General features: G+C 31.8%; 1 protein-coding gene across 3 annotated transcripts in view; it reads left to right on the forward strand.

Moving 5' to 3' along the window:
* The window catches only part of LOC138855550 (protein FAM13A), a 36,734-nt gene extending 16,274 nt beyond the window's left edge, over positions 1-20,460 (forward strand). Inside the window, exons 1-3 of one of the 3 annotated variants that reach the window (XM_014239372.3) lie at positions 10,538-11,206; positions 12,646-14,712; positions 18,668-20,460. In XM_014239372.3, coding sequence (XP_014094847.2) covers positions 11,177-11,206; positions 12,646-14,712; positions 18,668-19,393 — 2,823 coding nt within the window. In that variant the 5' untranslated portion in view covers positions 10,538-11,176 and the 3' untranslated portion in view covers positions 19,394-20,460. Of the gene's footprint in view, positions 1-10,537; positions 11,207-12,645; positions 14,713-18,667 lie in introns of those variants that run through there. The other 2 variants (XM_070107947.1, XM_014239373.3) reach the window with 2 other exon arrangements.
* The last annotated feature ends 2,879 nt before the right edge of the window (positions 20,461-23,339 follow it).

Here is a 23,339-nt window from a genome sequence, read left to right on the forward strand (position 1 = left end):
GTTGTAAAATCGTAGTTTTGTAATGCTAAAAAATATATTATATGTCTACAATGTCTGTAAATATGTGTAGATCTAAGAAGCACTGGTCATGTGAATATATGTATACCTATTTTTAGCCCAGCATTAAGCTCTGACTTTAATTCCTTTGATTTATTGTTCTTTTATTTATTATATTTTATCGCTTAACGTATCAAAAGCAGCGCAATATTGACTATTTAGCTTATTGCTTGACAAATCGACGGATGTTGCTGTCATTTGCGAAATTCCTACGTGTTTTTCAACAAAAACTTTCTTTGGCATCAAAATATGGGAGTTAAAAAGTTCAAAAGGAAAGCGTTTGTTTTCGAAATCTGCTATGATTGATATTTTATTTGCTTTGTTAGCAAGTGGGATTAGAATATGCTTTCATATATAATATTGAATTTTTACAAAATATTTATCTACTGCTTAAATTAATGAAAAATAATATTAAATAAAATTTGTATTTTATATATGAGGAGGGAGAGCAGAGAATTGTTAAGCTTTTGACTAAATTTAATTTTAGTTACAAACAAAAATTCAAAATTTAAAAACTGTAATAAGCTTTCTTGGAAGATATATTGTCTCATTTATCCATACATTTGGCCTAATGAAAGCTGCCGATTTAACCTTACCTAGTAGCTGAAGGCCCTGTTTTAATTAAGTACCTTTATTTCTATTCCGGTTAAAAATATACTATTTCAAGCCTTTACTTCCCAATACTTTATTTCGCTGATACCCTTGGTGCCACCACAGACACTCGAGCGCACTTAAGTGTTTTCTTAAACTTTCTTTTAAAGTAGAGCAAGTTTTTAACTATGTTGATTTGGGAGTTAATATGGACCCTAAGCTTAATTTTAGTCTTCATATTGATACCTCTTGAAAGCAAAAGCTGTCCTCAGTTTTGTTAAACGTTGGTCTAAAGAATTTAGAGCTCTGACAAGTTAGAGTCGGTTCAAAAACAATTTTTACTTTTCGCTTTAGCGCATTTCCGATGGGATTCTAGGGTAAGTCTACCTCCATACACTTGTCGTTTAAAACTTATTAATCTACCTACACTTTCTAGTCGTAGGGAAATGCTTGGCACAATATTCCTAGTGAAAATTGTGAATGGAACTGTTTGCAGTTCTTTTCTCCTGTCTGAAATTAAATTTAATTTTCGGGTTCGCCTTTCGAGGCCTTTTAGACCTTTACTGCTAAAATCCTGTAGATCAAATTTTGAACTAAACGAGCCATTCCGCCGTATATGTCATGATTTTAATTCTCATTCCAGCACATTTGACTTATCTGACTCACTTTTCAAAATTAAAAAGACTTTATTGTTTTCTCTTAATAAATGAAAATGTAACAATTTATTATATTGTAACTTTAGATCTTGGCTGTTGAAATTTTTGTTTCTGTAGCTGAGCAGTTTTAGATCTCAACACTTAAAAAACTCTCTTGCCTTTTCTGACTCTTCTAATTCCGCACGTATGCGGATTGCGCCCCTCGCTGTTGGGCGGGAGGAGGGTAATCGTTGGGTTATTATTATTATTAAAAGTAAGAACGAATTAGTCATTAATGTAAAAACTTTTTATTTGTTAAAAACTTTTTCGTTATAGATAATTATAAAGAAAAGATAACAAAGAAATTAATTTGAATCTTAGACGCGCAAACGTTATTCTCGAGAGTTGAAAATATAAGCTTATCTAGGGGAAAAACTTATTGGATTCTTATTGAGATTCAATCAATAATTGCAAGCGCTCTCTGGCGCCAACTTTTCGATTTCATAAACGTTTGATGGTTGTATTGCACTCAAATGAACCCTTTGGTTACAAGTATTGTACTTTAGCCTTGCAAAGTTGCAAAGCTCTGGTATTTATTTTTGGTTGATATATTGCATATGGATATGTAAATATGTATCACTTATGGTATGTGAGAAGCTAAAATTACGTGCAATCGCGCTCTAAAAATGATAAACATGCTCAAATGTGAAACTCGCTTAAAAGAATGGTCGGAATTTGTATAATTAATTTAATCAAAAAAATTTGATTACAAATACATTTTTGGCATTTCTATTGATAAATAATTAATGAATAGATGTAGTACTATGCATCGAACCAAATTCGCTAAGTCAATTAATTGTATACGTTTGACCAAAATAATTCAATTAAGTGAATTTGTACAAATAATTCGTGGCGCAACTAAGGAATTTGTGGTCGCACTTATTGATTATAATTAGTTCGTAAATTACTAAAAAGTATATATAATAATAATTCAAATATAATTTGCCGAAAAACGTTAAAATATGTACATACATTAAAGTGGTTAAAAAAAAATTATTTTTTTATATATATATATATTTTCTCAAACTTTACACTCTTAAATATTTCTATTTGATGCAAATAGTTTTTTACCAAACATGAGCTCTATTGCTCAACCTTAAGAGGTCGCAACTTTTATTTTAGTTTCCATTTAACTTATATTCAAAAAACTCTTTTTATTACCCTTTTTATTACCAGGGTGTATTAAGTTTGTCACGAAGATTGTAACAACCAGAAGGTAACGTCAGAGAGCCTATAGAGTGATATATAAGTGAACAGCGTAACGAGCTGAGTCGAGGTAGCCATGTTCGATTGTCTGTTCGTCTTTCTGTCTGTATATAAGCGAACTAGTCTTTCAGTTTTTGAGATAATGATCTGAAATTTTGCATTCGTCCTTTTCTCGCTAAGCTGCCATGTGCCGGACCTGCTGATATCGTCCCACTATAGCATATGGCTGCCATACAAACTGATCGATTAAAATCAAGATAAATATCTTTTTATACCCTTTTATGCTATACGAAATGCACATGTGAAGGGATAGTTTCGGTGCAGCTGATGTTTTTTCGTGTTGTAATATAATTTCTCATAAACTCACCCATTTACATAGCCACATAGTAAAGTTATACATACATCTGTAAATAAGGTCATCCAATTGTAACTCACACTATTGAAACTTTTGCATTCGTTTCCAAACATTTGCATTATTTATGTTTTTGTTTTTCAAATAGAAAAAGAACTAAATTTCCTATAATCTTGTTGTTGCTGTTGTCGTATTGTATTGCGTACGTGACGCATGGCGCGGCTGCCATCTTGTTTATGTTCTGCGTTACTTGTTTATAAATATCGAACTGTTTTTCAGTTCTTATTCTCCAATTGATGCAGTGGTCAAGGGAAATGATGGGCGTTTTAATTAAGAAAGAGGGAAGGCCAAAGCGGCCGCAGCTTGCATAATCAGTAAACAACTATGTTTATTATTAACTACATAATATGATATATTAAAGCATAAATAATTACACAATTATTGAAATGGTTAATTAATTAAGAGCTGAAAATGATGAAATTATTGTGTTGTTGTTTTTCGTAGTACTAATGGCGTACTAAAATTTTTTTAAGAAAATACTGTCTGAAAAAATTGCAACGAAATTATGTTATTTAATGAAATTTCGTCACAGTTATGATAAACATAGTGCTCCCATAGTGAAGGCTATTAGTTTCAAAATATATTTTTAGATTTTTCGTTGTAATAGATTGTTGGTTTAAAACAAATGTTAAGAGGGTTGCCACCTCTTTTAAACTTTCAACCTTAAGTTAAGCGCGAAAAGGAATTATAAAATATTTGGGTTTAAAACTCAAATGATTTAAGTAAGCTATTAATAAAAAATGTTTCATGATTAGGGCTGCCACCTTTCCAATTCAATAACTAAGCAAATAAATGACATTGCAATATGAATTCCAAAATTAAAAAGGGTTAAAAAAGCTTGCAGCTGAAAGTATTTTTGAATATTTAATAAAGAGTTGCCACCCATTTCAAAATTTTGATTTCACAAAATTGAGAATAAAAAATAATTGTTACAAATGGATATTAATTTGATCTAGCTTAAAAATAACTATAATTGAAAAACTATTTGAAAGGTTTTGCCATCTTTTTTAATTTTCATAGCCAATGCAATATCTCATTTGTTTGAATAGAATAGTTTAATTAAAAAAAGTGGTAAAAATATAGTCAATATTATGATTATATTATTATTTGAAAGGAACTTGAGAAATTAAACGACTTAATATTATTTTGAATATTTCAAATTTTTATACCCTGAACAGGGTATGTAACGAAGTTTGAAATACCCCGAAAGTAATGTTGGAGATAAAGTACATATACACAAATGATCAGCGTGACTAGCTGAGTCGATTTAACCATGTCCGTATGTTATTCCGTTTGCCCGTCTGTATATATGCGAACTAGTCACACAGTTTTTGAGGTATCGATCACGCGACCTTTTCTCCTCAAGAAGTTGAACATTTGTCGGAACCACTGACATGCATTACTGTCCATAACAACACTACAATCTTCGAACAAATTATTCAGATCGGACCTCTATAGCGTATAGTCAAACTGAACGATCGGAATAAAGTGCTTGTATGGAAAACTTTTTAATTTGATGAGCTATCACTACGGAATTAGACATCTATTATAATCCAAGGTAGCGCTACTATCTCCGAACAAATTATTTAGATTGGACCACTCTAGCATATGGCTGCCATACATGTCTTTTTATACCCATTAATGTTTTTAGAAATGCACCTGTGAAGCGAATTATTGCTTCGAAGCAGCCCTTAACATTTTTTCGTTATTTTTTTTTAATTCTTTCATATTTAAAATTTATTTTCATTTTACTTTACGTATTAAATTCTATATTTATTTATTTTAATGAATAATATTACTTTTTATGTGTTTCAAATTTTCGTATATTATTTCTGTTATTTCAATGCAACTTTTTGATTGACGTCATAAAATTTTTCCTATTTAACTATAAAATTCCCAACCATCGGCTTTTTCTTAGATATCATGCAGTTTGCAGAATTTAATCTCTCTTATCGGCTATAGCATGCACTTAAAGAAAAAGTGATCAGATCACATGCAATGTCTTTACTTTCCATTCATTTTATATAATTCAAAATTTTGTATTTACACGATACTAATTGCGAATCCATATTCCGGCTTTCGCTTGTCTCCTCTTGTTGATAACAGTATTTACTTATACGAAACGTGAGGCTTTCGTTAAGACTTACACAATAACCGCTCATGTCTAGTAATGTATACACATATGTATAAAAAGGTATGTACATATGTATGCTGGTTTCTGACTACAAATATTGGCAATGATAATGAAAAACAAATGTGCTCTGCCAGGCGTGTAATTAATCATTAATTGAAGCAGCAAGTGACATATAACGATTCACATAAACATGTTTTTTTACATAAGCGTATGTAAATATATACATATATATGTATGTATAAGTAGCTATCAGCACAACTTCCCAAACAATTATGTAAGTTTGTATGTTCTTCTGCCCGCATTACTCACGCACCTGCAGTGACAAGTGCTTCCCCTACTTAAATGTACTGCCGTGTTTTGCTCATAATTGTGCTTTACATGTTTGCAGATAAAATGCATTTGCAGTGAAATTTCTTCACTTTACTAAATGATGATTGCATTCCATGTCTGAGCTGTTATTCTCGGTTATTCTAAGATAAAAAGCGTGAGCTTCATAAATATTGACGTAAATGTTTATGTTGTTATTGTATGACTAAGTTGACAAATATTGCACAATGAGTACATTGCGTTGGGTCAGTGCAAAGTAACGGTTTCCTACACTGTCGATTTAATTTCGAAAAATTATGACTATATCTTAAAGAAATGCTGTTAATTACATTTATATATGTGAAATTGAAGAAAAGTAATTACATGACGTCATTTTGTAAAAAAAAGGAAATTTGTAATTAAATTAAAAATATTTGAATGCTGTGTAGCTGTAGCCGTAAAATAAGTTGTAAATAAACTATAATTGTTTTACGTATGTACTTGTAAGACATGAGCATTGCGCACAGATTTATAGTTCGAAATGGGTAATCAATTACCGTATGTAATCTTCTTTGTCTTTTCAGACTTTCAGACTGACATGATTTAGTTCCACTGCTTGTTTGCCTATACCTTTAATTGACTGTACTCCCACATGTGACATATACACAATATTGTGTAATAAATTAAACTTTTTTATTTCAAAAAAATTTCCCGTAGCCAAATGGGTTCAGTGTGTGACTACACGTCTGCACGCAGTTGGTTCGAACTTTTTGCATTAAAAAAATAAAAAAATTATTAAAAATATAAAAAAGTCAGAACACAAAGCGCAGCTCGAAGCAATGACTTATAACCTATTAACTATTAACCTTTTGCGCGTCAATTATTTAAGAAAGCGTGGCCAAGCATTGGCTCACTGCGCAAATGCCAATTATTATTGCATAATCTGTCTACAAGCACATGTCGCATCGCTTTCATTGATGCCGGCTGACGCACTCATGTGATGTAGGGTTTCTCTAGAATTTATAGATTGCGAATTAGCGAGTAATTAAATTTAATAAAGCCGGTTGAAAGCCATTAAATATAACAGTATATTAATAAAGTTCTTTATTTCTTTATTGAAACCTTTATTAATTATTTCCAGAGAGGTGATCCGTATGTCAGCGTTTCAGCTAATTGTTGAGCCCATTGCTTTATTGGAAACTTATAAATTAAGTTTTTAGAGCTTCGTTAATGTACGAGTAAACGTCAATCTGAAAATGAGTTTTTATACCTTTTGAATGACGTTAGCAACAGCAACAGACTGTTCTCTAATTTTGTTCGCAGCTACTTGGCTTTATTTTATGTATGCCTTAAATAATTAGTTATAACTGTAAATATTAGGAAACATATTTTATATATTCTTTATATGGCAACTCTTCACTGTTAGGCTTTCCGTGTAATAGTAATACCATTGACATTAAAGGCAGTCTTCAAATGTACAAATATTTTCGAAATGAAATCCTTATCCAGAAAATTTAATTTATAACTTGAAATTAGTCGAATTTTGGTAGGCCATAAAACGACCACAGTTTGGTTTGAATTTTACTTTTTTTTTTAAATGCCACAATTTTAACAATTTTAATTTTTTTCAAACGCGGCTCGTTGTTTGGACAATATCTTCAAGTTGAGTATTTTTTTTGGTTTTATCTACGGAAGAATCACTGTAGCAGTGACACGCCTTTATTTTTAGCGCCGTCGGACATTGTCTGTAACTCATAAAATATTTAATTATTTTCTTCAAAAATGTTACTGTGTATATATGATATAGTATACCTTTCAAATTTTAAAACAATTGATACAGTAGTTGTTTTTTTATTCCCAAAAATCGTCTTATGTCACACTAGTTGCGTCCATTAATTTTCCTGTGAAAATTAGATATAATCTTTAGCTTTTGTTTAGAATTATTATTTATTGAAAATTTTGTTTTAACGTTATTTTTTTCCAAATTAAAAAACACACGTGAAGTCAATAAAAGTTATAAATGTATTACATACATTTTTGTGAGTTTTTCGGATAACAATAAATTAATTAGCGAACACGTGTGTTCCTAATATTGATTATATTTTAACACAAAATACAGTATTTAACATATTTAATACTAATTACATTTAAATAAAAGTAAAAGTCGAATGAAAATGTTTATTTGAAATTAAAATATACCGAATTTTATGAAGCATTAATTAAACGCCTCGTGCTGACGTGAAGGGCACAAAAACCCTGCCACAAAATTACGTATATGCGATATTATATAGTACTTGGCATTTTTTGTACATACTATATAAACAAGTGTTCATTAATAATGTCAAACTATTTAGTTTTTAGCAAATTCTAACATCAATTGCATAATTTGCACAAACTCATAACAATGACGTAGGTTTTTTGGTAAATAAATATTAAAGTTTGAAAAAAAAATACCTGCGAGGTAAATACAACTGTTTATAGTGTTTAAATCACGAAACACGTACGACACACCTAAAAACATAACGTTATTTCCTCATCTTTTTAAAATAACCTGATATACAAAAGTTTTGTTATTTCAAAAAATCGTTTTAAATAGAAAAAATCGTTTTGTAAATCTAAAAATCTTCACACTTGATTGACGGGTGCTCTCATTTGTTCCGCAGCGTCGTGCGTATGAAATTCTTTGCCATATGCCTACACTTTCAATTAACATCGCTTAATTATTTATTGTACAAAAAGTCGTGCTGTTTGCCGTCTCATGTTATGACGTATGTATATTGGTTGCGTCGGTGTATATATCAATAGTCTTCATTTGAGAACCGTTCCTATATATTATCTGTTGATGATGTCTATGACTCAGTCGAAAGTGTTGAGAGAAAAATTTCTGGTGCAAAATTTCGTTTACTTTTTTCTAGTTTATTTTGAAAAAAAAAAAAAAAATTGAAATGTATTGTAACACTTAAGAATTGCTGTTAATATAATTCAAAATGTACTTGTAAAATTTAGTAGAGGTACAAAAAACAGTTTATATACTTTCCTTTCATTCTTATCAAGTCTCGTTAGTCCGTTGTACCGAGTATACCTTTTAGTAGAGAGTTTTCTTTTTTTTTTTTTTTTTTTGTTTCATCCCCTGAGAAAGCCAAACTCACTACCGGATAACCTTTTTTTTGCGCCTTCGGATATCGTGTGTAACTTGTAAAACATTTATTGTACCTTTTCTTCTTTTTACTTGATGTATTCTGATAATATGTGTATAATAGTTTGTTGTATTCTGATTTTCGTAGAAAACAAGATAGTTAATAAATCTACCGATTCCGTACGTATATACGTATTATAACTGCCTACTCAGAGCAACACTCGCAACTAAAAATAAACATGGCAGTTTATGACTGTAGTCTATTGTCGAACTCTAGGTTTATGATTTAATTGCACTGTTATTTGCTCGCCGTTATTGCCATTCCCGAAATGTCTACAGTTCTTAATTCTTGAAAGAAACGTGCCTTCTAATGACGATAAAAATGCGGCGTTAATTTTTGTTATAACAATTTAAGTAATTGTACTCAATGACAATCGCATGATATTTTAAATACCTGCACACATACCTAGGTACATTTGTATATATTTTGTGCCATAATTTTTGATTTGTTTTCAATTTCAATATAATAATATTTACTGATTTAATTTTTATTGGTCTAATGGCCGTCGTGCGAACTTCGCTTTTATTGACCCCATAATTTTTAATGCTAATCAAATTTGTAACTGTGATATGTGCAGGTCAATAAATTTCACGTCATAAATAATGTGAAATTTATTATCTATTTTTAATAAACACTTTGCTTAAAAATACGGCACAAATATTTGTTCAGAAAAATTAGCAACCATTTACATAAATTTTATTTGTTAATATATTGACTATACATTCCTATTACGAACAGTGGAATTCAAAATCACAACAATGTTTATTTCATCAAATATTGACGTGCAGACTTTGAAAGAGCAAATAAGCGAGCATAGAGAGAGTGGCACAAAATTAGTAGTGAGCGAATTGAGAAAGTACTAAAGGGCTTGTATGCACCTGTTAGAATATCACAAAGTGAGACTTAACTTAAAATCACTCATAGGATCTCTCGAAAAATTAATAAAAATGAGAGAGGTGCCAGATTTGGCAAATTTAATGATAATTTTTGTATGTTTAAATAGCTAGAAATATATTAGTTGGAAATAGAAGGTGGTCCGTTCTTCTCTCTCTAATGAATACATTATAGACAGTAGACAGACAGTGTCGATAAAAATGAATAAGATGAATAGAACTAAGTCGTCTTTAGAAACCTTTGAAAAATAATACCGATAACCTAAAATTTGCGTCAGCAGATTTCAATGGCCTCACGAAAAAAAGTATTGATTTTTTAAACTAATATAATATCGTACCTGATTATTCCTAAAAATTCAGTTCAGACAGTCAATAAAGCATGAAACTTCAGCTTCTTAACAACCAATCTGGCATGTCTGCATTAGCGCACATTTTTCAAAACACTTCCACTCATTGTGCCCCCAGAACCTATGGCTACTCGTTGGATACAACTCTTACAGTTGTATCACTTATCACTCTCTCTCTTAACGCATGACGAAGTTGCTACCAAATGACGTAGAACAGTCTGGCGGCCTGCACTTCAAACGCCGGTCTACTCAACGATGTGATTTATTTAGCTAACTTCTGTGCCAGCCACGACTATTCCAACTTGTGTAGCGTGAGTGGGCTGAATAGGCGACTTTGTTTCACCGCCTTCGTTCATTGCATTTATATCTTATCGACAATGTTTTTCAATGAACTTAACCGCTCTTACGTCAGCCGCCGGTCTGCCAAATTAGCTCAACTGTGAGCGCTCAGTAGTGATCGCCCGCGATTGCAATTTGGCGCTCGCTTCTTTCGCCAATCGAATTGGAGCAGGCTGAGCGCAAAGTCAAAAGATATCAAAGATAAATATGAGTATGAGTACAAGTTGTTGTCACTTTCCGATGCGCTCATATGTAAAGAGTATATGCAATGGATATAAAATTTTTCGGTTTGAGAGCGTGGAGTGTCATTGGAGGCGGCACTTTTTCGCATATATAATATGGCCTGTCGCTGCGGTAATGAAATTATTATTGAAACAGATTTCGCAAAGAGAACAACAACTTTTGTAGTGATTCGGTAAATGGCCGAACGGTAAAGAAACAATAACAAATATATGTATTACAACATTGTGAAATATAATAAAATTGTAAAAATAATTTACTGCAACGTCTATGCACGTTAATCGAATGGTCAGGGAAAAAATTGTTAATAATTTTCTACGCCAAAACTACAACTGGAGTGCCACTTGGGAACGCGCCCAACGGCACTTTGATAAACGCTGAAAGCAGCCTGAATAGCCGAAAGATTTCTTCAGCAAACCAATTTGAAAATAAAGAAAAACAGAAAATAAAACAAAGTTGTAAGAATCATTTGCCATTCAAATTGTGCGCGACGAAATAATTGAATTCAATTGAAAGCAATCAGTGTTTAGCGTATTTGATAAAAAAAATACGTAACTTAATGGGTGTGTGATTCAAAAGCAACCCTGCAAGATAACGCATTGAACACCTTGTGGTGATTAGCGATAAAGTGATTTGGAATTCATTCCTTTATAAAAGAAATAAATCGAAAATATTTTCGGAAAAATAAAGAAAATTAAGCAAATAAAAGCTTGAAACGTTTTACAGTATTTCGAAAACAAGTATTTTAGAATAAACAATATGACACCGAGACTCATCACTTACATACTGGTAATAATTTAATTTAAAAAAAATCTTTTCTATAAATAAGTCAGTTTATTATGTAATCTTTGGTTGTGTTCATTGTCCAAATAAGGTTAAGTAAAGCGTTAATGAGGCTAAATATTAAAGCGTAGTAAAATTTGAAGTTGTCCAGTTTACTTAAGTGATTTCCTTTACTGTACTCAACTACGCCTAAAATCATGATTTCGCAACTAGTTTGTGACTACAGCCAAAATCATGATATCGGAATTAGTTTGTAACTGTAAATCGAATTATTTTTATATCTTTATTAAGTTCATTACTTTTCAAACTCATCCTAAAGTGGTGTTTTAGGTACTAGTTTGCAACTAGCTCGAAACAATTGCAATAACTTTTTTTTTGTTAAATTAATAGAAAGCAAGTGAGCAAAAATACTGTTAACTTCAAAGTTTTTTTTTTAATATTCATCACATATTTTTCGATTATAAAAAGCAGTAAGTATGTTTTTGGCTTACTTTTTACAAACAAGAAAAGCTAATTACCGATAAGAATTGAGCCACAATAAGCTTGAGACACATATGATCGATTATTATTTTTCAATTATGTTTAGATTTATATCTTATACTTCTTTATATAAATACATACATACCTACATACATACGTGTACTAAAAAATAAGTGCCACTTCATTTGGGTGAAATTTGAAAGCAAGAAATTTCGTTAATATTTTTTATTGTATTAATTAAGTGCTTGGCTAAACTTATCTTTTGCTACATCTACAAGTAAGTGTAATGCTATAAAATTACCTCATAAATACAATTAAGCAAATGCAGTGAGTTAACAAGTTGAAATATTGATTTTAAATTCACCAACAAAAAATATTTAAATAATTAAAAAAAAAAAAAAATTAAATATTTCTTGCACAATTTAGTTAATTGAACACTGCATTAGCATTATTAATGTTTTGAGATTTTACTTTTAAGCGCAACAAAAAAACTTGTATGACGACGTATTATTAAAATGTTACTCATACGCCCCGGTGCAATATCGCTGGATTCATATAAAGCCCGTTTATAGAACAATTAAAAGGTTTTAGTTTATTCGCGTTTTAATTATGATCAAATAAATGCTATTAACTGGTTATTAGTAAGTAATTTTAGCTGCACGCGAATTCACAGTTTTTGCGGTAACACAGAATATTAAGCAGCTAAAGCTCAGTTGAGCACGATTATTGCTGTAATTTTAATTATATGAAATAAATTAATAGTAATGAGTTATTGCTACAATAAAGATATACGTTACAGTTGATTACTGTAAAGTAAATAACAATCAGCTAAGCCTACATATGATTATTCAGCTATAAAGTGAATTTTAAAATGAATCGATATATAAGATATATATGAATAAATTACAGGTCATTATTATAATTCAAAAAAAAAAATTCTAATTTTTCTCTCTACTCTTTTACAGTGCGGCATGCGCCATCCCACCACAGGACTAAGCGAAGACGACCTCAGTCGTCTCACTGGTTCATCCTCATCGACAGCATCTTGTGACAGTAATTCATCATCCTCCTCTTCATCATCATCGTCCTCTTCTTCGTCGGCGGCGAACACGCCCGCACATAAGGAGGGCGTTGACAGCGTCGAGTGCGTTCACCGCACACTCACCACGCTCGCTAGTCCCGACAAAACGACCAATAACACATTAGCCCTGGTCGCCAGCACACTAAAGCAGAATAACAATAATATCATAAACATTAGCAGCATTAATAATCAACATAACAATAACAACAACAATAACAATAATAATAACGGTACGCAAAGAAATGCATCAACACGTTTTAGTTCAACATATCTACCCGAATTGATTAATCCGCTGGATTGGCAAAAATCACGTAAGCGTAAAGAACGCCTTGACAGCACCTCATCGGTAACACAGGATCGTAAGCTACAACGCTCCAATAGCGAAGAGCTACTCACGCAAGAGCAGCAAGCCGCAACGGTAGGCAGCGCCGATGCGCTTAATGCCGGCAGTAACGCGCTAAAGGAAAACAAAAGTGCGGATGTTATAAGACGCGTTTCATCGGAAGATTTCAAGAAGACCGCCTCGTACGCTATTTACGAGCAAGAGTTGCGCGAAGCGGCCGAGTGTCGCGCTGCCGACTTAAATCAGCGTCAATCGCAGCAGCAGTCACAACGTAGCGCCGCGGATGAGAATGACGGCGCGTTAGCTAATCGTCAAAGAATTCAACAACAGCAACAAGAAGACTCCGCGCACGCACCTGTTTACCGCGACTCCTGGGTCACTGGGCCTACCAAAGATATGACGCGTCGCTCACGCTACGAAACTAGCCCGGCGCGTTCGCAACGCTTCTCTCCCATACGCACCAATGGCGTTAACGGTAACAGCAACAAGCATCGTGACAGCGACGACAGTGAATGCGAGCATGAGCGTCGACGCAGCAGCGAGCGTTCATGCAAGTCACGTCAGCCGCCCGGCCGCAAGGTGGGCGTTGTGAAGAAGAGCAGCGCCAGTGGCGGTAGCAGCAGCGCGGCTAGTAGCGCCGCTAAATATCTGGCTACTTCGAAGCGTTTTGATGAGAATTCCGCTTATAAATATGATCTATCCACAATGAAGTATGAACGACGCGGTTTCATTAGCAAGAAAGGCAGCATCGCTAATGGCAGTAACAGCAACAGTAGCGGCAATAGCAGCGGCAATGAACGAGCCACCAACGACCACAATGACAATAATCTAATTGACTTCCATCAACAGCCACAAAAGCCAGCGCCGACAACACAGTCGCCAGCGCAGACCGTCGCGGCGCCAACAACGCAATTACAGCTCAAAAGCGTTAATGGCATCGCAACTGCCGCGCCCAAAGAGAACAAATCGGCGCCGACGTCACAGTCAGTAAAGCGCACGAGCGCCATTTGTAGCGCCTACAACAGCGTACCGCTAACTGCAGCACAAGAGGCGCTGCCTTGGGGGCGCAGCGTACCCGAAGATGCCACACCGATGCTAAGCCGTCGCTATGCGCCCGTGCGTCATCACCCTGTCGATAATCTCGATACTGCGGCCAAGCTCTCCAAAGTTATGCCCTATCCACAACAGTTTCACAAGCAATCCGCCGCTCAGCGTTTCGATGACGATATGGATTGCATGGAGTCACTCAGCACTTTTCGTGCCTTTACTTCGCGCGATGTTATGGAACAAGTCATACCCGCAATGATGTCTTTCCAATCGCCCGAAGAGCGTCTTAAGCAGGTTAACAAACGCCTGACAGCTTTAAAGAAGAAGCTCGTGCAACTAGAAGAGGCTTATGAAATGCGCATGGGCTATCGCCCGTCACAGGCGGAGCGCATGAACGACAAATATATGAAGAACATATTGGCTGAAATAAATAAGTTGCGCAAGGAACGGCAGGAGTTGAAGGTCGACCCGTTAGGCGCGCTGGGCTTGAAAGTGAGCGGTGGCATGGACGCGGCCAAGAAGTTGGAGAAAATGAAGACAACCTTGCAGGAGATTGAGCAGGTAAGCTGATGTTCATTGATTTGGGGAGCTATGCTTAGATATATGTATATATAGTTGAGCGAATTGAAATAAGCTATGGTTTAGATTTTGCAAGTTCATTGGTTACATAAGCGCTGTCCGAAAAATAGTTAAAAATAGTTTTTTTTTTTATCAATTTCGAACTCATTTGCCATATTTGTGCCCCGGGCGGTTTTACGCTGTTGAAGTATAATACCCTTATCTATTTATATACCATATATCTTAGTCAACAAAAATAATTCTTGTTTGCCTCTACAACAAATACAGATGACGTCTGCTTTTGTCTCTTTTATGTGTATATAAGTATGTATAGATATACAAGTGCAGACCCAGACAAGCGGGCGAACCTTTTCCGCGTGAAGAAATACAGTTCATTTATTTATATACAGAATTTTATGCATATGTATTAGTATAAAAAAGGAAAAAGATTAAAAATGCGAACTGTAAAAATTAAAACGAAAGCGAAACGCACGCAGACAAATACACACACACACATATCAACATATGCCTACACGCCCACTCGCTAACGACTATATTTCAAAACATTAAAAAACTGCAACAAAACGCAAGCGCGCTACGTCACGTGTAAATGCCGCACATTTAAGCGACTAAACTTTGCTAAATTTAAAAGTCATACAAATTACAAAACAAAAAAAGAACAACAAAAACAATGAAAGAATTATTGTGCCACGATGAGACTGCGAAATTGCAAAAGCACTTGTCATTAATGGGTTGCTAAAAAATAAAGAAGCACATTACGTTGTATAATAGAACTAATGGGAAAATGTATATAGCGTTATATATCGAAATTCGCTAAGGACCAAAACTGGTCTATGCGTAGCTTATTTGCCTACCAGACTAACCTAACATATACCACACATTAAAATATGCACATACACATATATAAATATATACGCAATTTACTATATATATGTAATTAAATATTCTAATGCTCAAAGCACTTAGTCTTATTTGGCTGAAATTTAGTGAGTAAATTTTTCCACTCGTGAATTTTTGTTCAAAAAAATTTGTTTTTGCTATCCGATCTTGCTAGATATTTATTTGCACATGTGACGTTATATTCTGAAATTTGCATTACAGCACTTAGTGACTTAGTACTTTTATAGCTTATGGCGCGGAAGATTTGTGTTCAACGACTTATGTAAAATTTTAGAAAAAATTTTGCGAGACTAATCAATTTTTGTCTGTCTGTAAGTTCTTGTGATTGAGTCATTTGTTGACACTTTTCCCATGTACTTTTAGTTGTATGCTATTTTTATTTTATTTTGAAATTTTCGTTTGATACATTGTTTCTTTAAAGTACTGAGTATATTTGGCAGTTTTTAAAATATTGTTTTCATAGTAAATTAGCCAATAGATGTTTTAAGTTCTATAAGATTTATTAGACTGTTTTACACCTTCGGAAATATTATTCATTATACAATATATATTTAATTTCTTTTTAAGATTGTCATATTGAACACTATCAGACCTTATATACCATATAACTCAGTTCGATATTTAATTTTGTTCCTTAGTATGGAAAGATTTTGCTTAATCTCACGATAAAAAAGACAAATTAAAATACAGTGCTTGTAATACCATTCCTTCAAAAAGTTGTAATAAACAATTTTTTTTTATTTATTGAGCAATATTATTGTAGATTTTTATTTTATATTGATCATCAAAATGGAATTTCGTGTTTAATTTTTATTCGATTGACATCTTATAATAACGCTTATTCTTTTCCGTTGTAATATTTTCTAAAGGCAGCAAATTTTAGTATTAATATTTTTACATTTTTTTTGTTTATATTTTATGAGAAACGTTTTTGAAAAACCCAACTCGTTTTCGAGTATAATAAACAACACCCTTTAGAGCTCCATTAATATTTTTTATTACTAAAAATAATTATTTTTAAAAAACTTAGAATAATATTCATAGCTTTAGGGCAAATCCAATTACCTTTTTGAGAAAAACTCAAAAATATAACTAAATCAAATTGTGTAAAAAATTAACCGTAAAAAGTCAATTAGCTTATTATGTCCATAAATTAGTCTATTGTTCGCTAAACTTTTTTAAATTTTTATTAAAGAAGTGATAAAAATCGCTGACTTTAAGCTTACACAAAAAGCTCAAGACAATTGAATCGATTATAGAACTGAGTATCCCTAATTTAGATGCACTCATAATCTATTAAAGTAGTATAGGTGTGACATTTATTATTTTGCATTAATTAATTTATGACAAAGGCTTTTGTGGCTCATTAGTTCATTATTATTGCCATATTATGGGGGTGTATAGAATAAATTTTCATTCCTTCCGATAAAAATTATGTGTTCTAGAATATTGCTGCAATGTTTATATACATATATATTTTTATTCTGTTATGCTTTGATAACAACAATGGACTTACCATTATTTTATGAAGACTTAATTAGGTATAATTTTAGCTGTCTTCGATTCGGTAAACCTTTAGAAGTAGCGAATCGAACAAACTGGTATAAATCGCTTAAACTGGCATAATCAACGATAGCTTGTATAGCAAACATTTTAAAGAAGTATCCAAAAACTCTCTTGTATTGAATTCAAATTTGATAAGAGAGCAATACTCTAGCATAGCGCGTAGATAAGTGGGGTATGGAGTATGGCTTTTCGGCTTATTGCCTTTATTTATTAATTATTTTTTTTTGACATTCAACAATGCATACGATTCATAACAGAATATTTGCGTCGCAGTATTCTTTGGCTCGTTTTGAGCTTGTTAGTTTTTGTTTTACAGTTTTTCTTATCGTTTTTGCGGTTCGACAATGTTTGTGATTTTTTCTTCAACATTTTTCGTATTTTTTTCTACTTTGCTCGTGATTTGCTATTGCATGCATTTAGATTCATTTACATATTTAGTCTGCTTGTAGCTTTGCTCCGCCGCCTGATTAATGCTAAATGCAAATGTCAACAAATTGTGAAAATTGTCAAAAATTTGTCGTAAATTTATCTGCTTAGTATTGCATATTCAACGCATTACACGGCTAACGTAGCTATGAAGGGCAATTAGGTGAATATGAAAATAGAAATGAATGTCTCTCTTACAGTTAGTGGAAAAAAATTCATTAACACAAAAATTGTTCGCGAATCAGCGTGAATTGAATTTTTTAAGTTCTGTTATGATTTAATTTTTCGGTTGACTTGTAATCTTATTACTAGTAAATTATAGCTAATTTCGAATTTTTCGAAATTTATGCACCGCTAAGTGCCAGCACGTTAGTTCGGCTTTGAGAACTGAAATGGAATAAAAATGTGAAATTATATGAGGAATGAAGTTCAAGAAAAAATGTGAGAGCAAAGTTAATTCCTACTCTATTTAGTATAATTATATGCTCCAACATTTAGAACTTAAATTTTTTATGAGTATTCTTTGCTAAAACTTTCTTTGAAATCATGAATTGAACTTGTGGAACACAATTTGTATATATTTATATATCAATTCCATTATATAATTCCAGAAAATTTTTTGTATCTATATTTGGTACATTTTTGAAAAAATAGTTGCCTTCACTGAAATAACTTCCTAACAGTACTTATGTAATAGCTCTTTTCATCCTAACTTTTCCTTAAATCAAAAAAAAAAAGAAGACAAGTATTTATATAACTAATCTGAACTTATGGAACACAAAAATTATGAACTTACGGAACACTTTTTGGACGCACTAAATATATTACTGAACTTCGGAAACACTAATTTTATAATTCGGGCGAGTAGAATTTCAGAAAATTACAATTTGTTAATTGAGAAATGATTAGCGTTTTCCCGATTATTGTTGTCTATGAAACTAAAAAACTTTATCTTACATTACTAACAGTCAATGCATGAGTAGCAAATTTACACGTAAAATTTATTTATCTATTATAACCAACTCTTGCTCTCTTTTCCTTGCAGAATCTCTCTGATAAGCGTGAGGACTCCAATCGCTCTGAATCGCTTGATGAACTCAATGCCGATCAGCTGGTGCAAGAAAAGAGCGCCGTACAGCATGGTCTACTCTATTTCGAGTCGCTCTACGGCCGCCCTGGCACCAAGGACGAACGCGATGCGGCACGACCAATCTACGATCGTTATCGTCAACTCAAACGTATGGTATTGCGTAGTGTTATGCAATCGGGCAGCGCTGTCGCCGGCGCACCCGAGTTGCCAACCATACTTGAAAACGAAGCAATGGTCTTCGAATTTACACCCCACCAACTCTCATCTGCCAACAGCACTGAATCGAACTCGCCTAGCGACTCGGCGACCGCGCCGAATGCTTCATCTGATGACTCGACTACCACAACAACGGGTGCTACAACCGGTGAGGCAGCTGCAACAACAACAACAACAACAGCGGCTGCTATCACACAGACAGCGGCCAATAGCGCGAGCGAGAATATAAGCTCCTTAAATTTGGAACAATTGTGGGAATGCTTGGAGAAGACACGTGAAGAGAAGAAGATACTCAAACGTACCATACGCGAGTATGAGACTATCTTTGAGGAGCAAAATGGTCGCAAAATGTTGAAGAACGATCGCAAAACTATCGAAGAGACATATGCGCAGTACAAAGAGAAGAAGGCAAAGACACGTCTGCTGCAGGAGCTTATCAAGAAGCAGAAGCGCTCATTTGCCTAAAGTGTGACGCACAAGCGGCGAAAAGCGCTTTGGCAAAAGCTACGCGGAAAGTATATAATTCTTTTTACAACAACAAATGTCGACGTGTACCGAAAAAGCTCAATTTGTTTACAAATTTGTGTGTGACGGCAATTTTGTTTTGTTCTTACTTCAGCGCTTGCCCGGAGAAGTAACTTGTTTAAAGCTGCGGTCTAGCTAATAGCACAGCCGTTAAGCTTCGGCATTAGCGGTAACCAAAGCACGAAAGCACGAGAACTTTGTTTTACAGCACGAAAGCTTTGTTTTACAGCTCGAAAGCTTCGCGTTACAACACACCAACGACCGCTCTACTTATTTTACATGCGAGTCGGAAGACACTCGCCAACAGCAGCAGTGCAGTGTTGGTTAACGCGGCGAATTAAAATTTATCGATGTTTCTTTAGAAATTAGTGATTGAAAAAAAAAAATATGGTTTCCAATTATTTACTGTTATTTTTCATTACTATTTTTATTGTATTTTATATTGTTCTATTGATTTATTGTCATGACAAAAACAAAAAACAAATATATTTCTATATAAACCCATTGTTATATTAGTTTTAGCAATAAAACAAATTATATATGTTTACTTTTCATCTTATTTATAAAAAAAGCTCTATATACATATATATATATTGTGTACCAAACGCGATTGTAATATTGCGTTTTACTTATGTAACGCAGAGCCATCAAACAGTTATTTAGTTGTTTAAGCTCTTGTGACCAACTGTGTTAATTTTTATAAAATTCACAAAACAACTTTTTAGTTTTTAAGTGGTGAAGCGCAATTTGAAGCTAAACAAAGAAAAAAAGTAAAGAAAAGGAAATACACAAATGAAATAAAACAAAATAAAAAGGCTTAGAAGCAAAAGAGCGCTATAATATGCTAAATTATTATATAGAAAGAAAGTTAAAGTGGAGAGGAAGAGCGCATAGTATTGTGTATTGAGAATATGCAAAATTTTCGCGAAAACAAAAACGCTATTTGATGTACAACCAATATTTATACATACCTATATATAATAAAAGAACAAAATGAACACGAAAAATACTTGAAATTTATTTTATTAAAAAAGTACAATTTCGATTAAATTGCAACTAATTTAAAGATTATGCATGCTATGACAATTACAAAATACTAATTTGAGCTTATGAAGGCGTATGCTCAAGCTTTTAAGAAACAGAGTAGCATAAAAGATGAAAAATGTATAAGAATATTTCTTTTTTTAAGTGAGAAGGCATAACGACTTTCATTTTATGATAGCTACTTAAAACATTTTTTAATTTTTTGACGCCATAAATTTATTTACGATAGTAACATAAAATTACAGGTAGTAAAGTTCGTTTTAAATAATTTTTTAAAAAACATTTGCGAATACTTTTTTGAATAACTAAATTTTTATATACATATTTTTTCAATTTGTATGGTGCAATTATATAATCATTACAAGTTGAAGAAAAATATAATTTGTTTGCTTCTAAAAATAATTGAGATCAAACAATACCATTCTTATATAATTTTCTTTATATGTAACATATATGCGCTGTTTGCAATATAACTTTGAAATGTAACATGATTTTCGAAAAAAAATTTATTTTTTAATTTATTCAAATATTGCTATTTGTAAAAATAACATTTCTGTTATGAAATGTGCAACAATTTTAAATATTTTGTCTATTTTTTTGACTTGTATATTTACAATCTTTTTTTTTAATTTTTATAAGAACATATTTTGTAACATTAATCATTTTTTCTAGTACTTTAATATTTTTTTAAAATATTTAATGCAGTTTTAATACCTTAAGATCTTATACTTGCTTTACTAATAATTTGCTATTTCTTCAATATTTGCAAACAAATTTTTTTACTTTGATTCTCGCATTTTTATTAATGCATGGTAAAAGTGGCTAATATTATATATGAAATTTGCCTTTATATACTCTTGCAACATGTTGCTACAGAGAATAATAGTTATTAAATTTTTTCATTATATTTTACCATATTAATTTATTATATCTTTGTTTTTCATATCTAATTTTTGATCTAAAATTTTTGAAAGAAATTTTTTACTTACAAATAAATGGTTTAATATTTTAAGTTGAAATTTAAAAAAAAAGCTGTTCTAAAATTAAACAAAAAATATTTTTATATTATATTTCATTGAAGTATTGACTTTATAAATTTTATTTTTAACTGCAATTAAATTTATTAAAAAAAAAACATTGGTAACCAAAATATCGCTTCAAATATAATAATAAATAAATTGTTACATTTATTCACTGATAATTTTTGTACTAAACCTAGTAATATGCTTCATTTTTTTTTTGTATAGTAAATTTTAAATATTGTTTTTGTTAATTTTTTTTTTTTTACTTAAACAATTAATAAGCTTTAACAAAACTTTTTTACTTTAAAAATTATATCTTAAAGCCGTTATCTTTAACAATAATATTTTTTTACTACAAAAATTATATTTTATAGTTTTAAATAATTTTTGCAGTTTCTTTCTTTTAAAAAATATTGTAATCCTTATATTTTATGATAAATTATTTCACTTCTTTCCATATTATCCATTTCTTCTCAGAAAAAAATAAAATTTTGATTTTTTTTTTAAATATTACTACTTTTTTCACTAATGTATGCTTTTTTATTAGCATTATTGGCAAATATTTATATTGCGATGCGCCCATTCAAACGTTGTGATAGTTTTAGTTGAAAGTTTTTCATTTCACTTGCGTTTTTTGGATAAGAAAAAAAAAATTTGTTTACAACAATTAAATATTTAAACAACTGTGCTAACGATATGATAATAATCTAAGCATTAAACACTTATTTACGGCAAACAATAAATGCAAATAAGCGTTATACACATGCATATGTATAACTAATTGTATATAGCGCTGTCGCATGCCATATATTGAAAAGATTTGTAACAATTTACTAATGAAAAATGCAAATGAAAGCGTGAACGACCTACATACATACATACAAACAAACATAATATTTATGCGCATTAATTGCCAAACAATTTTGTATAGTTTACACGCCATTTTGTTGTTGCAAAACCTTACATTGTTACACTGACACAACTGTTGCAGTGTAAATAGGCGTAAATATTTGTAAAGAAATTTTTCGAAATGCTTTGAAAAAGCGATATAGACACATATACATATATATACTTATATATTAATACGAGTATAATAAATACAAATATACATAATACAAATACATACATACATATAGTCTTATATACGGGTAGTTGTTCTTCAGTTTGCATTGTCAAACAATTTATTGCATATTTCACATACACACATTTGTGTCACCGATACGTAAGCATTATATACATATATAAATATGTATGGTAATAACCATATATATACATACGCTCACCTAAATACACAAGCTCACACATACATACATTAAATAATTCATGTTTATTATTCATTATATATTGTATATTCTTAACAATATAAGAGAAAAGAAATTATAATTGTTATTAATACAAAATAGAAAATGCAAACAATTTAAATAATATATTGCAATAATTGCAAATATTTTATTGTAAGCACAGAGTTGCTGAAAAAATGCTGTTAAAAGCAATTGACATTTGCCTATGAGTACTTATGATTAAAACAAATAATCAAATTCATTCTTTTTAAAAGAAACTAATTATGGTCTTTGTTTTATTTATATATAACTGAATATTTGTATGTATATGCGTTGATTTTCATCACTTGGTTGGATTGAGTTTTTCGCTCGCAGCATTTTCGAAGAATCTTTTGTAAGTAAATGCATACTTTAAACTGTTTGTTTCTAAGATTTTTTTTGGGTTATTTTTTGCTATTATTTTGTGTTTTTCGTTTTTTAAAATCTTGACACAGTTTCCTTAAAAAATATGTAATATATCATGCTAATATTTTTATTGCA

The sequence above is a fragment of the Bactrocera oleae genome, chromosome 4 (assembly GCF_042242935.1).
Source record: "Bactrocera oleae isolate idBacOlea1 chromosome 4, idBacOlea1, whole genome shotgun sequence".
Lineage (NCBI taxonomy): Eukaryota > Metazoa > Arthropoda > Insecta > Diptera > Tephritidae > Bactrocera > Bactrocera oleae.